The sequence below is a fragment of the Phacochoerus africanus genome, chromosome 15 (assembly GCF_016906955.1).
Source record: "Phacochoerus africanus isolate WHEZ1 chromosome 15, ROS_Pafr_v1, whole genome shotgun sequence".
NCBI classification, from domain to species: domain Eukaryota; kingdom Metazoa; phylum Chordata; class Mammalia; order Artiodactyla; family Suidae; genus Phacochoerus; species Phacochoerus africanus.
In genome coordinates this window covers 62,901,613-62,917,930 of record NC_062558.1, presented here as the reverse complement: position 1 = coordinate 62,917,930, position 16,318 = coordinate 62,901,613, and the positions used below count along the sequence as shown (strand labels likewise).

General features: G+C 40.6%; 1 protein-coding gene across 3 annotated transcripts in view; it reads right to left on the bottom strand.

The window, feature by feature from the left end:
• Nucleotides 1–16,318, bottom strand: part of BICC1 (BicC family RNA binding protein 1) — a 331,704-nt gene that overhangs the window by 49,896 nt on the left and 265,490 nt on the right. For all 3 annotated transcript variants that reach the window (XM_047760273.1, XM_047760276.1, XM_047760274.1), the window contains exons 4-6: nucleotides 4,757–4,836; nucleotides 2,307–2,465; nucleotides 735–788 (exon numbers count right to left, since the gene is read on the bottom strand). In XM_047760273.1, coding sequence (XP_047616229.1) covers nucleotides 735–788; nucleotides 2,307–2,465; nucleotides 4,757–4,836 — 293 coding nt within the window. The remainder of the gene's footprint in view (nucleotides 1–734; nucleotides 789–2,306; nucleotides 2,466–4,756; nucleotides 4,837–16,318) is intronic.

The window sequence follows — 16,318 nt, the reverse complement described above, 5'->3', positions numbered from 1 at the left end:
AGCTCCCAGGCTAGGGGTCGAATCAGAGATGTAGCTGCCGGCCTACGCCACAGCCACAGCAACTCGGGATCCGAGCCACATCTGTGACCTACACCACAGCTCATGGCAACACAGGATCCCCAACCCACTGAGTGAGGCCAGGGATCAAACCCGCATTCCCACGGATACTAGTCAGATTCGTTTTCATTGAGCCACAACAGGAACTCCTAATTCATTCAATCTTTTCTGAAGATAGAATTTTTTTTCTTTTCAGCCAAGCCCATGGCATGTGGAAGTTCCCAGGCCAGGAATCAAACCCAGGCCACAGCTATCACCCAAGCTGCTGCCGTGATAAAGCTGGATCCTTAACCCACTGCACTGTGAGGAAACTCCTGAAGATGGAATTTTAAAACATGAAGCTTTTATTACAGCCATAAGCTTGAGTAGACTATATAAAGTTTTTTAAATGAAAGGAGCCTTTTATGAAACCTGAGAGTTTGTAACTTGAAATGCCTGTGGTATTTTTCCTCAGGCATCTTTTTGATTGTTTCAAAATCATCAGAGGAACCGAGCCAGATAAAATCCAGAAGGTCTCTAACAAACATCTTCCATACATTAAAATAACTTCTGTCAGTATGTCCTACATGTTGAACATATGATTTGGTTATAAACTGATCAATTAGGATATTTGTATTGCCTTACAATGTAAATCTCACTGACACGGATTTACAGTACTAAGAGGAATAAACAGTTACCCGAATTCTAACTCGGGCAGATTCTACTCCTGCTGGTTGTCCTGCTATAGATACCTACAAAAAAAAAAAAAAAGAAAGAAAGAAAGAAAACACAGAGTTAGATTGATTGTAATTGAACCCACATCTGCTTTTCCACTTATCTACATCCTCACTACTCAAAAAGCAATTCAGGACCAAACAGCATTGCTTTTATCTGGGAGTTTGTTAAAAAATGAAAGATCGAAGGCATCCACCTGAACCTACACCGACTTAATCAGAATTTGCATTTTAAGGAGGTCTGGTGATTTGTGTCAACTGATCTACATCACCTCCTGGACGTACCTAAAACCTCACAGTCCCCACGAGGCTATCCTGCCCCCTTCATAATTTCTCTTTTGTTTAAACTCTCTGCCTATGAGATGGACACCAATGTGCCACAATACTATTGCCCTAAGTTCTCAAAATAATAAACCTCTTTATGCTGTTGCTCCAACAGCCCTCTCCTGGGATCTCTTGGGCTTTCCTGTGATCCATCAACTAGAGAATTTTACTCTTGGCCTTAGGGCTGGGGGTGGGGCTTCAAGACAAGACACTCATGGGCCACGCCTGCCACACTGCCATCAAATATCTTGATTACTACTCCTGCTTCTTACCATGGATTTCCATCTAGTTCCTGTCCCACTTTGCTCTGAGAAAGGACTTCATCTTATTCATCTTTGCAGCCAACAGAATTTCTAGTACTGTGATCAGAGGAGAGAAAATCTCCAAACAACCCAAATTATGCTATCTACTCTTCAGGTAAGGGTTTTCATGGAGACAGGTGAATTCCATTTGTTTCCAAACACAAGAACTAGAAAAAATGTGTATAGGAGTTCCCGTCGTGGCTCAGTGGTTAACGAACCCTACTAGGAACCATGAGGTTGCGGGTTCGATCCCTGGCCTTGCTCAGTGGGTTAAGGATCCGGCATTGCTGTGAGCTGTGGTGTAGGTTGCAGATGTGGCTCCGATCCCGCATCGCTGTGGCTCTAGTGTAGGCCGGCAGGTACAACTCCAATTAGACCCCTGGCCTGGGAACCTCTATATGCCGTGGGTGCAGCCGTAGAAAAGGCAAAAAGACAAACAAAAGAAAAAGAAAAAGAAAGAAAAAATGTGCATAAAATAGAGACACAATTCAGTCCACGTGAGGAAGGTGGACACCCCCTTTCAGAAGGTGATCTGGAGTAGCCTGCAGGACCACCTGGGTGAGGCTGCAGCCAAAATTCCAGCAATGGACAGGTGCATGGTCCAATCCTAACTCACAGGCCTTGGGCACCCTTCCACAGGGATTTCGATTTATGTCACCATGACATTCTGCCCTCTCCTCTATCAACCATTGGGGGATCAGGAATTTATGGTTCATCTACAGCTCATCTCTTTAAAAAAAAAAAAAAAAAAAAAAGCAGAGCCCTGGCCATCTCCTTAGAAGGGGACATGCGATCCACACCACCTGCCTTCTTCACCATCACTCCTGTTCTCGGCTCCTAAAAAAACATGCATACAGAACACTGAAGTTCTAATTCATTCTGTAAAAGTTCACGGGAAAAGACAAAGCACCTGGTTGCTTTTTTCTGCTTGGTTATTCCTGTTGGAATCTGGAAAGTGGATGTGGCATCCTGTCTCTTCCATCACCTTTTTGATATTGTTGCCACCTTTGCCGATGACATGAGAATGTTCGGTATGTGAAACATCCATCTTCAAGGTGACCCGATTGCTCTATGTGGAAATAATGTATTATTTCTTGATGTACAAAAAATACAGGAACAACTCCTAAAAACACTCTTCCTCCAAAGGAATAAGATTCATGAAAAGTGACCCAGTGGGAGAGCTTACCGATTTCTTAATAAGATCATCTTAATCTATAAATTTTTCAATTTCTATTTTTCTTTGGCTAATAAAAAATTTTTTTCAATTAAAGACACATTTGTCAGGAGAAATAGAAAGATAAACTCTTTACCAGGATAACTTTCTGGAAAGTAGTATTTAACTAAAACTAGGCACAATTATAAATAAGTTACTCCTTTTTTTCTTTAATAGATATTATTCATGAAACAATACAAATAACTCAAAACAGATGAAAACGTTAGTAGAAAGCTGAACAATGATAGAAAACTAGAAATAAAAGTAAAACTCTCCCATCAGGCAGCCACAAGTCTGTTTTCCAAGTCCATGATTTTCTTTCCTGTGGAGAGGGAGGGAGTGGGAGGGATCCGGAGCTTGGGCTTATCAAACACAACTTAGAATAGATTTACAGGGAGATCCTGCAGAGTAGCATTGAGAACTATGTCTAGATACTAATGTTGCAACAGAAGAAAGGCTGGGGGAAAAAAAATGTAAATGTAATGTATACATGTGAGGATAACTTGATCCCCTTGCTGTACAGTGGGAAAATAAAAAAAAAACAAAACTCCAAACTCAATTTAAAAAAAGTATTTACAAACATTTTCACAACTCCTCTTTTACCATATGTCAAATTTTACAAAGTAGATCTATTATTCTTGCTGGTAGCAAGGAGTAAGGTACACATCACAAAGTATACATCTCTAGCAGTAAAACGGCTTAAGTAAACTTGTAGACAGTGTAAGATTAGTGATATTAAAGCAAAATGTAAAATTCTAAGATGCAGTGAATAACTGCAGTCATAGGAGTCCATGTATTTAATTTGGGAAAATTTAGTGTGATAAAATTATAAAGACTGACATGAAAATTCTTTCTCATTTACAAATTTGCTATTGAGGAACTCTTCAGTCCTTACACAGTAAAATTAAAAAGTCAAAATACACAAGGATGTTCAGAAAATCAACAGCGGCACATCTTCTGAATTCTTATTTTAAGTATATATCCAGCAAATACTTTGGTTTTGAAACTTAGTTCTTCTTTTAGTTAACCTCTAAAAAGAGGAAAACTAAATATTCTTTTGGGGGATATTCTAAAATCGTTAATAGTAATTATAAGGTGAATAATGCTTAAAAATGTAAAAAAGAACAATGGCAACAACAAAAAGGAACAAGGAAAGAAATAAAGAGGAAGAGATCAGAAAGCATTTCAATGAAATAGCAGGTGGCAAAAACACAGTAGTTAAGTACCAGACAGTCTGGCTTGGAATCCAGGGTCCCCACTTACCAGCTATTAGATCCTGTGCCAATTGCCTAACATCTCTGTGCTGAGTTAGTTGTGAGGATTAAATTAATATTTGTAAAGTGTGCAGCTAAGTGCCTGGCATATAGTAAGTGATTTGGAAGTGTTTATTAAAATAAATTCTCACAAATACGTAAAATTTTTATATATTTTAGTTTCTCTGTTGTCTCTCTCTACAGTATTTGGTAAAGAGAGATAATGGAGCAGACAAATTGTCAAATTTCATGCCATCACACACACATAGCTATACAGAAGATTATTCTGGTTTGCTACTGGCATCATAAAGGCAAATATGCAGTATTCCCATTGTTGCTCAGCAGTAACAACTCGACCAGAATCCATGAGGACCCAGGTTCAATCCCTGGCCCTGCTCAGTGGGTTAAGGATCTGGCATTGCCATGAGCTATGGTAAAGGTCACAGACGTGGTTCAGATCTGGCATTGCTGTGGCTGTGGCGTAGGCCAGCAGCTGAGGTTCCGATTCGACCCCCAGCCTGAGAACTTCCCTTTGCCACAGGTACAACCCTAAAAAGACAAAAGAAAAAAAAGCAAATAGGCTAATTCCTGCAATCTTTATTACTCACTCTGTACTAATCAATATCTATTTCTGAAAATGGTAATATATATACATATGTGTATATATATATATATAGAGAGAGAGAGAATGCTTTTCAATTACCCAGCATGAAAGAACCTATTCAAATTTTAAACAGGACTTTTACATCCACTGTAGAATCACACGTGCTTATTTTAGAACCCACCATTACTTCCTCCTGGTTTTTCTTCTCCAAATGGTTCTTGCATAACAGCATGAAGCAGCCCTTGCAGAGACAAGGTTCTGACCTCTGAGTGTCCTTAACATTCACTTACTTTTGTGTCTAAGACAGACATGATCATTTCCTTGGCTTCCTTAACATCTTCTTTCTTTCCAGAAACCTTAATGTGGGGATCTATAAGAAACCAAAAACAAAAGGCTCACATGAAACCCCCAAATTCTGTTTTAAAACTGATGTTACAATATAAGAAAAGAGATTCCATAATAAAGTCAGTATTTCATTCATTCTAGGTATGTTGTCACTGTAATGAAACCAGAAAGAGGGAAAATACCCAAATTATGCCTTTATCTATGCTTTTTTTCCTTCTGAACACTGGCTAACCCGTTTTAAGTTAATTGCAAAATAAATATATCATATAATTATTTTTTAAATAAGTGAAGGGTCTATTATTGTCTCATCTCCTGCTACATTCCAGCCCCTGTTCTAAGGCTTAAAATGCACTGACTGTTTTCATCTATACCACAGGTTTTTGAGGTTGTTTGCAGAGAAAACTAAGGCACAGGGCACTTTAACAACTTGCCCCGGAAAACCATTCAGGGCTTGTTTATTATGATCCAATGTCTTCCAACTCTGGATGCATATTTTATGGGATAATTTAAAAGATATCCTTATGGTTTAAGGTTGACAGGAAAAAAAAAAACTTGATCTTCATTCAGGAATATTTAATATTTATTCAGAATTAGTATTAAAGGAGATCCCATTATGGCGCAGTGGTAATGAACCCGACTAGTATCCATGAGGATGTGGGTTCAATCCCTGGCCTCACTCTGTGGGTTAAGGACCTTACATTGCCATGAGCTGTAGTATAGGTCACAGACATGGCTCAGATCCCGTGTTGCTGTGGCTGTGGTGTAGGCCGGGGGCATCTCTGATTCATCCCCTAGCCTGGGATCTTCCATATGCCACACGTGTGGCCCTAAAAAGAAAAAAATTAAAGAATTAGTACTAAAGAAGTGACAAAATATATTCTATGTCTATTGTTTATTACTGTCAGAGAATGCTATCCAAGAAAACCTTCATTCATTCAGCAAATATTTTCTGAACTTCTGCTATGTACTGGACACTATTCCAGGGGCTGAGGATGTATCAGTGATGAAAAAAGACCCTTCTTCACATGGAGCTTACAGTCTTGTACAGGGAGGCAAAAATCAAGCAAATAAATAAATGAGGAGTTCCCGTCATGGCTCAGTGGTTAACAAATCCGACTAGGAACCATGAGGTTTCAAGTTCGATCCCTGGCCTCGCTCAGTGGGTTAAGGATCTGGCATTGCCATGAGCTGTGGTGTAGGTTGCAGAAATGGCTCAGATCCCGCGTTGCTGTGGCTCTGGTGTAGGCCAGTGGCTATAGCTCCGACTGGACCCCTAGCGTGGGAACATCCATATGCCACGGGTGTGGCCCTGGAAAATACAAAGAAAAAAAAAATGACAAAAAAGGACAAATAAATAAATGAACTAGTATATTAAGACATTTAAGTGTTACAAAAAAAAAAAAAGGAAAAGGAAAACCAGACAAAGGATCAGGAGGACCAGCTACAGGAAAGGGCAGGGGCCTTAGGCCTCATTGAGAAAATAAGGCTTAATTAAGGGAGACAGGCAGCTGGCTAAGCCAGGATCTTCCAGGTGCAGGGAGACCTCAGCACCAACTCCTGGGTGGGATGTGCCGCTTGGGTTTTCTCTTTCATCGGGTTTTCTCTTTCATCAGGTTTTCAAGTCTCCCCAGCAACCTAGGTGTTTTACTACTGTACAGGTTAGCCTGACAGAGACTGAGATCCTCCTGGGGTAGCTGAACATTCTAGACCATTAGCTTTAGTGATAAAGCCAAAGAACCCAGAACTTATCATCGTCACCGTCGACACCATTAATCACGGCAATCTTACTGACTGCCTACACAGCACGCTGCCTTCTCTGCTAAGTAGACTTCATTTGCTCAGGTCAACGGCAGAGTCGGCCAGTGTTTGCCCAGCAACGTTCACAATTAGCAAGCAGTTCTGCCTGAGACCTTCTAAGCCAGGGTAAACTAGGATAAGACATTTAAAGGACCCGGTGTAGAATTTATCAAAGTACACATGCTTTCTGAAATTGCGATCTACCCTTCCCAGCTCCACCTACCTCATAGTCAACAAGGCCATGATTTACAAGGTGTGATAGAGAGAGAGAGAGAGACATGAAGGATGGGAAGAAGGAAGAAATCATTTTCTGAAGCTACCCACCCACCGGCTCTAAGGAGCAGGATGGAGCAATCGCAGCTCAGGAATGTGTCTGGCCTGCTGGGGAGACCTCCCCACAGCTGTGCTTAATTTGAGTCCCTGCCATCACCTCCAGCCACTACCCGCTCCCAGACTGTCTCTCCGGGGTGGCTGCTCTTGCCTTAGGCACTTCCCTTTAGCCCATTCATTAATCCCTCCTCTGACACTGTGAAAGGGACATTGTGAAGATCAAAGACCTTAAGGTTGGTTAAAATGTTCTAAAACGTTTTAAGTCTCAGGAATTATAAGGTGAGGAGCCTAAATACAAGTAGGGCAAAATGGATGTGCAACTACCACAAGCTGAAGAGCCTCCACGCCACAGCTGTGAGATGTGTTCACACTGCTTGTTCCTCAGCGCATCTTAACAGAGGCCATCTTTTTTGTGTAAGACTCTCACCACCTTTAACATACTTATGCAAACAAATGTTCTCTTGAATAATTCTTATTATATCCATTACAACTCCTAGAGGCAATATTTACATAAAGAGCTGTCTATGTCCAAAACTTCGGGCTCAACTATCTTGCACTTGCATTTGAATTACCATAGGCTGACGCTGATATGACTGTCTACTAAAAATGCTCACTCCTGCAGTGGGGGATTAGAGCCCGGTGTGTCTCAAGCATACTTGCTTATCAGACTCACTTGCCACAATATAGGTTCCTGAATCTCCAGAACCTGGCAATCGGCATTTTGTTTTCCCAAGGGATTCCTAAATCAGGTACTGGACATAGCAGCTTAAACCACATAAAAAATGTAACTTCGGAGTTCCCGTTGTGGCGCAACAGAAACGAATCCAACTAGGAACCATGAGGTTGTGGGTTCGATCCCTGGCCTCTCTCAGTAGGTTAAGGATCCGGCGTTGCCGTGAGCTGTGGTGTAGGTTGCAGACACAGCTCGGATCTAGCATTGCTATGGCTCTGACATGAGCCAGCAGCTGCAGCTCTGATAGGACCCCTAGCCTGGGAACCTCCATATGCTGCAGGTGTGGCCCTAAAAAGCAAAAAAAAAAAAAAAAAGTAATTGTAATCATTTATGTACCAGTCAAGAATATATAGCATAAAACACTTCTATAGGGGAAAAAAATGTATTTTCTCACAAAATAAATTAACAGTAAGTATTGCGTGGTATGAAATCTGAAAACTTTACAGGCTGGATAATCACATTAAAATTCCTGTGTATCTGTAGAGGGGCAGGAAACCTCATATCCAATTTAAGAAGGAATTTGATTTTCCACCATCTCTACATCAATGGAACAATAAACAAAATAAAAAGCAAAAGCCTCAATTAAAAAAAAAAAAATCCCACATTTTATTTAGTGAAAAAGCACCATCTTTCACGTGAAGGGAACCTGTGAAAGAGCCCATATAGTGACCAAAAGTGAAAGAGCACCATCTAGTGACCAAAAATATCAATTAAAGATGTACCCACAGCGACACAACACTGTCATCATCAAACTGTCTCCAGGACTCAAATCAACAATCGTTAGGAAAATGGTTCTTTAAATAACCAGGTCTCCTATGTGCGGAGAAACACAACAAAACTCTGGCTCAGAGTGCCAACGTAGCCAGTGGTACTGTATTTTCCATTCCCTCTTGGTTCTGGCTGAAAAAGCATATACCGGATGTGGGCTCTTATTTCAGGTTGAACCTAATGCGCTCATCTCAAATCCTGAAATATGATTCCCTGCTCTCAACGAGTGTTTTACAGTTTCCCGTCCTAGCTTGTCCAGGTAACACCACAAGGGACGAAGCTTTCATTCAGACCCATCCTGGAAATACTTGATGGAGAGAAGAAAAATCAAAGTAGGAACCATATTAATAAACATAAAAACAGGACAAAGTCAGCTATGGAGAGTGATGGAAGATGGTGAAGAAAGGAAATGAGTGTGCAGCCTCCCCGCTCCCCAAAACTAACTGCTTTGAAGGACTACTCTAATTTGGGCATGGATGTTTTAAGACATTGCTCTCAAAAAAATACTGATGGCTGTACAATCAACCCTCAAGCTCTCTGAATGCAGGGCTTATCTTAACTGGTTGTGTAACTTTCACAGTGCCAAACAAGAAGCAGACACTCAGTAAACTGTTGGGGAAGAGAGGATGGCTCCCCTGTGTTTGGAGATGGACAAATACGGGCGGGGGGGTGGGGGGGAAATGGAAATCTGTGGCAAGAGTCTAAACCTCACATCCAAGATGACCATGGGTCCTGTACTTCCCAACATAATTTTGATTTCAAATACTCTGATCTCAGTACCTCCATACAAATACAGAGAACTGTCAGATATGCATCCAGATGTTTGGTTTTTAGATTCCTGCCCCATCAATCTGCTCACATTTCTCTGGTGTCATCCTATGGAAGAGGAGAAAACCAGACTGTGATCCAACCTTCAGTAGGTGCCATGGGGCTGTATGGACATGGGCATGATGTGGGTATTTCATATGTGTACTCTGCAAAAAAGCTAAACCTGGCAGAAAAAAAAAAAAGGTTTTTTATGACTCCATGTGGAAATGCATAAAGACTTGATAAGGCAACAGCTGTTTTCGTAAGAACATGCTACAAACCATATCTTCAGAAAGATAAATATTTCAAAGAGTTGGGATGCTTATGTGAGCTTAAGTTATGGTTTTAAAAGATTATCTCTTGGGATTCTGGTTTCTCCTCTCTGGTTTTCCATCCTTGGAAACAGTCCCATTCCTGGAAACATTAGTGAATATTTTATTGTCTTTCCCTTCTCTCCTCAAGCTTAAACCTCCTTTCCATCTCATTCCTATTCCACCACAAAAATCTATCAAAAATACTCATGTCAGCCATTTCATTGCATCTATTATGCTACAGAAAGTAATGTGCTATTGACACAGGATGAATTTAAGCCACCCATGTTTCACCAATGATGTTTGTAACCACTTTCCTGCCGCCATGGTTGAGTGCTGTTGAGTGAAACATTCAATCAGAAAAATTCAAAGCAGTGCTTTCATTCTTAGCATTCTCTTGGAGAAAAACAAAGGCAAATCCCTTGGCTGACGAACCCCATTTCTCCCGCCCAAAACACCCCCAAAATAAAAGACAACATATTATAACTATGTTTTTGTTTATACAGAGAAGTTCTATATCAAGGCCTAAAATCAGGATGGCTTTTGGTACATTCATACATATAAACAAAACTGACAAACTGGCCTTAAATACAGAAGAAAACACCAGTGGCCACAATCCACTTTCTTTTGGCTTGGAGCTCTTTTCACTTTTATGTCGTGTTCTTCCTAAAGAGTCTTATTAGCCTTTAAACCTGTGTAACCAAGGACAGTGGCTGGGGCCGGGTCTGTCAACACTGTTAGGAGTGGTGGGTGTTGACAGGCAGAGAATTTCAACTTCCTCTGAAATGCCCTCCAACCATTGGGAATATATCCACCGTTGGCAAGTAGCTCCAAAGTAGGAATGGCCAAATTTTTTTGTAAGGAAGACTTTGGCTCTAGGGTAAGAATTTTGTCAAAGAGCCAATATACATCAAATCTCAGAAAAAGCCCTCCACACCTCCAGGGCACTGGCTGACCTGGATCACACACGGAGATGCTGGGAAAAGCCAGCCAATACCACAGGGAAGGTCTCAAGTTTCCTCTACCTCAGCTACAGATTCCCTTCATGCTGTGGGGAAAACATGGAGGCTCTGCTGTGACGATGCTGGGTTCTGAATCCCAATTCAGCACCCAGAGCAATAAAAGCTCTGTTACCTTCGAAAGGTCATTGAATCTCTGGAGTATGCTTTCTCCAAATAATAATAATAATAATAATGGAGTTTGGTCAGATCATTTTTACACCTTCTCGTAAATCTAAATGTCTTTGGTATAAAGCAGTACTATCAGGTCCTTAAATAAAACTAACCTCATAAAAACAGATTTATTTTCCTTTTTTTTTTTTTTGGTATCTCATGATAAGTGGCTCACACCAAAGACACCACCATCTAAAATGTTTCCAGGAAACTTGGGATACAAGAAGTCAACCCAAATATGTCTGAGTCAGCCACCTGCTTCTGACCGGAGGAAGACTGGCCTTAGAACCCTGGTGACAGAGCCATACTGGCTTCAGATGGCAGCTCAGGCTTTCCTTCTGTTTTTCATAGGCTAGGTATGTGGAACTGTATATCAAAGTAGATGAACTTCAGCGGTCCCCCCACTGGCAGCTCCTGTAGAAGGTGCTTGTAGGCATAAAACACATGCAGTGACAACCCCATGCAGAGATGGGATCCTACCTCAAGCCCTGTTTGAACCATGTTACAGTTCAAAGTAAGAAACCATCCAACACATCTGCTATTTTGATCACTTTTCCTCTAGGCTGGAAAGTCACTTTGCTGATCAGCAAAAGTGAATTAAACTGGCCACAGCCCATATTATTCTGTGAAACTAAAGAGTTTCCCTCTGACTTCTTGAAAAATAGGCTTTCCTTTTTAGACAAAAATGTTATATGGGTCAAATAATATACCAATATCACATTTTTTGGAAGTAAAAATATGTACCTTATCAAGCGATAGGGAAAACCTGAACTGACACATGAAACCTAATTGGAAATGACTGTAAAAGAACCAAACAGAGTAACAGGAAGTCAATGCACTTTAAGCTTATTTCATAGCCAGTAATATAGACTCCAGATCCTTTCAAGGAATGCTCTTTGACAAGAATTCCAATAAAATGAGAATAAAGGGCAAGGAGTATATTTGGACAGGGGGTGTAAGAGCCCAAGCTGTAAGAATTTAAGGCAAAATGTCGGTGAGCAGCCGAAACAGTCAGATAATATAACTTGAATTGAGAAAAAAATCAATTCACCTGTTGGAGACATTTCCTAAATGCCTGTGTTGTTTTAGCTTAAGGTATAAGCTCATCCTTATTTACCTTATTTTAAAGCAAACAACAACAAGAACAAAAATAATCTCCTTACTAGTCAACTAGAAGAGAAGAGGGATGGACAGTGAGATGGGAAAAGCAAATGCATTTTAAATTCAAAAACCTCAAGTCTATTCCCCAAGTCCATGATAAATTTATAAAAAAAAAAAAAGAAAAATAAATAAATAAATAAATTCAAAAACCTAGTTTCCACGAGAAGACAATGTTTCCATTGGGACCCACAATCAGTTTATACATCATGGTGCCCCTTAGGTAACTTCCTGTCAAAATTCTTTTGGAAGAATGAAACCATGCTCAACAGAGAAAGTGCCTTCTTGACATGACAATGGCATAGGTGACCAATGGCATAGATGATGCAGGCAAATCAAAAGACAGAAAGCGTGGCAAGTTCCTCAAGATATTTTTCAGTTCAACTATTTGGTCGTGACTGGAGATGAAGCGCCCTCACCACTACTGTAAAGAACTCTTCAGGCAAAGCTCTTGCTAACAAAAGGAGAGGGTGTATTCACAGATCAGGATGGCGCGTATGGACCCTTTATTAAGTTGGGATAAAAGAGCTATCAGTTTGAGAAAATCCAAATCGAGCTGGAAGATATACCAGAGTTTTCGCTCATGGAATACCAGCATTTCCAACAAAACCAGCAATAAAAGAGTTTCAAAACACAATGATAATATGTTGTTATAAATGTTCTCCACTGAGGTTTCAACTTTAGGAGGAAACAAGGCATAAGAGATGAAGGAGGTAAATTGGGCACATATTTCTTTTCTGTTAAGATTCCGATGTGCTTTATCAACACTATTTGTTTAATCAGAAACAGGGTTTTAGGGACTCAGCAAAAACCAAGAAATAATCTCAGAGAAAAACAATGAAATGCAAACAAAGTAAAAAGCAAACTGGAGGCATAACAGATGAGAAAATCAAGAACAGATGTATTTAAGGAGTGTGAGAACTGGAAAAGGGATAATGACCTTATTTTATAAACCATCTTATCTTATGCAGTGTAAACTGAACTCCAAGCATAAATGCCGAGTTGCCGTTCAGGTAGAGAGGGAGGGAGGAAAAAATCCCAAGTGCAAGAGAAATCTAGCCTTGGAACACGAAGGGTGAACAAAGAAATGTTAAAAACACAAGGCCTAACTCGACTAGTTTCTTGAAGCCTTGTGGCATCCGAGCTCGATACTCCAAAGATAAGGAAGAGGATACTGAGAAGGAAAGGGAGAGTAAGCGCCAGGAGGAGATCTGGAATTGTCTGGATGGTTTGTACACAACAGTTCGACAGTAAGCATGGTGGTGCCAGGTTACACTGGGGAGAACGTTCACTAGGTAGGAGCTACACGTGGACAACTCTGCAATGGTGGGAACAAAGCCCAAGCCCCAGGGCACGACAAAAGCAATAATGCAGGGACCAAGGGTGAGGAAGGGGCACGTAAAAGCCGGCTGGACTGAATACCAGCCCTCTGGAGTGGATGCTCAGTGGTCCACTTGATAAAGGAGGGAGTGCTAAAGTGGGGATGGAGACTTCTTTGCCAGGAAAGCACATCCTCAGAAAACAGTCCTGAGATGACAGCAAGTTATGCAAGAACTTCCAGGAGCCAGAAGTGACTCATCTTCATTCTCTCTCCAAAGAATACTAGTGTTCACAGTGTTCGTGGCAGGTCCCAGCAAGACTCCCTGGGATCTAAACCCCAAATTCTGTAATCCGTGCCCAGGCTGGACTGTCCCATCTTACAACAGCTGGGGCCATTCATGCAACGTCTTAACACAGAACTGCTGGTGGCCGCCACAGGAAAGTGGCCACGCATTGAAGAGTTCACACCCGTTACACCAGGGAAGTCCTATAAATGAAGACGTGACCCTGTCACGCCACATTCACGGTCTCTTTTATTTCTGGCCTACTGAGAGAAGAAACGTCAAAAACTGAGACTGTGTCTTCTGAATATTTGAGACACAATGAAAGGTTTATGGAAGAAACAGCAAAACTCTTAGGAGTTCAGTTCTAAAGATAACTTACTAGCTTGAGACCGGCATTAAAATTCTCCACTTTTCTCATCTTTGTTTTAAAATCCAGTGAGCACGTTCTACAGATGATACCGGAGAGTAGGTAATTAGGGGTTTGTATGACTCTGGGCATTAAAGACCATTTTGATTGTATTCATGATCTCAAGAAAGTAATTTTCACAAAAAATGAAAGTACCTATTATCAGGTAAATGAGCCTGACCGAAAATTATTCTGAAAATGCCTATCAGCCAATCCTTTCTTCTTCCTCTCACTGTCTACAGACCATTAATACAGGAACAACAGTCATACCTCTGTCTCCAACTTTGTATCATTCTGTATATTGTTTGTCTCTCATACTTTCTGGGTAACTGTTTCAAGTAAGTAGGAACCAAGGGTATGAATCTCTCAATCTTAAGAGATTTATATCTTGGGGGGGATAATTATCAAATAACATTAAAATGGTCCTTTATTGTTCTTAATATCCAAAGTTACCTTGAGGCCTATCAAGCTCTAAATCAGGATTCCCTAAACATTTATCCAAAGGTAATATTCCTGCTTAAATATCTTAAATAATGACAAATTTGAGAGTTCAGTGTTTTAAAACTGGCTTGCCTTTTGAGAGCAAGAATGGAGGGGCTTCTCATCAAAATCACATAAAATAGGATTTCCTGCGTGGCTCAGCAGAAACGAATCTGACTGGCATCCATGGGGACAGGTTCGATCCATGACCTCGTTCAGTGGGTTAAGGATCCGGTGTTGCCGTGAGCTGTGGTGTAGGTCACAGACGAGGCTGGCTCAGATCTGGCGTTGCTGTGGCTGTGGCATAGCCCAGCAGCTGTAGCTCCGATCTGACCCAGCCCCTAGCCTGGGAATCTCCATGTGCCTCGGGTGTGTCCCTAAAAAGACCAAAAAAAAAAAATCACAGGAAATAAACATCACCTGACAAGGGTGACCAATCAGTCCTCCATCTCCTAACAAGAAATCTGATCTTCTTAAATAAATTTGTTTCCATAGAAGAACTTCTCTAGATCAAGGGGAAAAAAGAACCACTAAATGTCCCATGGGAAAATGGGCAAAAGACATGGATAGATAATGTAATAGAAAAATGGCCACTAAATACATAAACAGGAATAAAATTCAACCCTACTAAATAATATTTTTATTCATAAAACTGGAAAAGATGTTAAACATCATAAGGCTAACAAGGATTTTATAGTTACACAAACTAACATGGTCTGGATGGAAAAATTAGGGCAAAATGTCTGGAGAGCAATTTGGAAATATTAATAAACACTCACAATATCATAGTTTCATTTTAAAGATACACATATATTCACTGGTGGAATAAAAAGGAGAACAAGCAAATTGACAGTGATTATTTCTAAGTTAAAAGGTCATAGATAATTTTTATTTTATTTTATGCTTCAGGCTCTTCTGTATGGCATGAAAAAGTATACATTTATAATGTGGAAAATCTATTCATACCTTAAAAGAATGTTGTCTGGATCTTTAAAATCTGAAAGCAATTTGCTCCAATGATATCCTCGTACTTTAAAACAAAACGTATTTAAGTCGGAACTCTCTGTTATCCAAGCACGACGTTTCAAAAGAATTCTCTTAAAAATCGAGACCTTTAAAAACGTCAATGATTATGACAACAGTGCTTTCTCAATTAGAAAAGTTCCTTCTTTCTCATTTATGATTCTGTGACAGGCTTCTTGCCAGGCATTTTCTGAACTCTACCTCTTTTAATTTGTTGTGCCATCAACCCTTGATATTTTGTGAATATCCTTTGGCCCTGAACACAGACTTCCTGGTGAAACCAGAGCAAGACTATATAATGATGGGGTCAAATGCAATGGACAGGCACAGCTGGAGCAGAGTCCAAACAGTCTGCAAGGGCCATATGTTTATGGCCACTGCTAACTGCACATGGAATTCTTTCAAACATTTATGGCCACGTCTCTCTTTTTCTTTAGCAATTGTTTCCAAAATAAATGGAAACAAGAACCATTCCAGTAATGTGGGAGTACAGTGCTCTTTCTTGAAAGGATTCTCCCATGTGTCCCACCAGCCAAGGACACTTAGAAAAGCATGACTTACAACAACAACAACAACAAAAGAGGAAAAAAAAAAAAAGGGAGTTTCTGTCGTGGCTCAGTGGTTAAAACGAATCTGACTAGGAACCATGAGGTTGCGGGTTCGATCCCTGGCCTCACTCAGTGGGTTAAGGATCTGGCATTGCCATGAACTGTGGTGTAGGTCACAGATGTGGCTCGGATCCCGCGTTACTGTGGCTCTGGCATAGACTGGCAACAACAGCTCCAATTAGACCCCTAGCCTGGGAACCTCCATATGCTGCGGGTGTGGCCCTAGAAAGGACAAAAAGACCAAAAAAAAAAAGAAAGAAAGGAAGAAAAGCATGACTTACGTATCATCCTCAGGGTGTGATTAAACCAC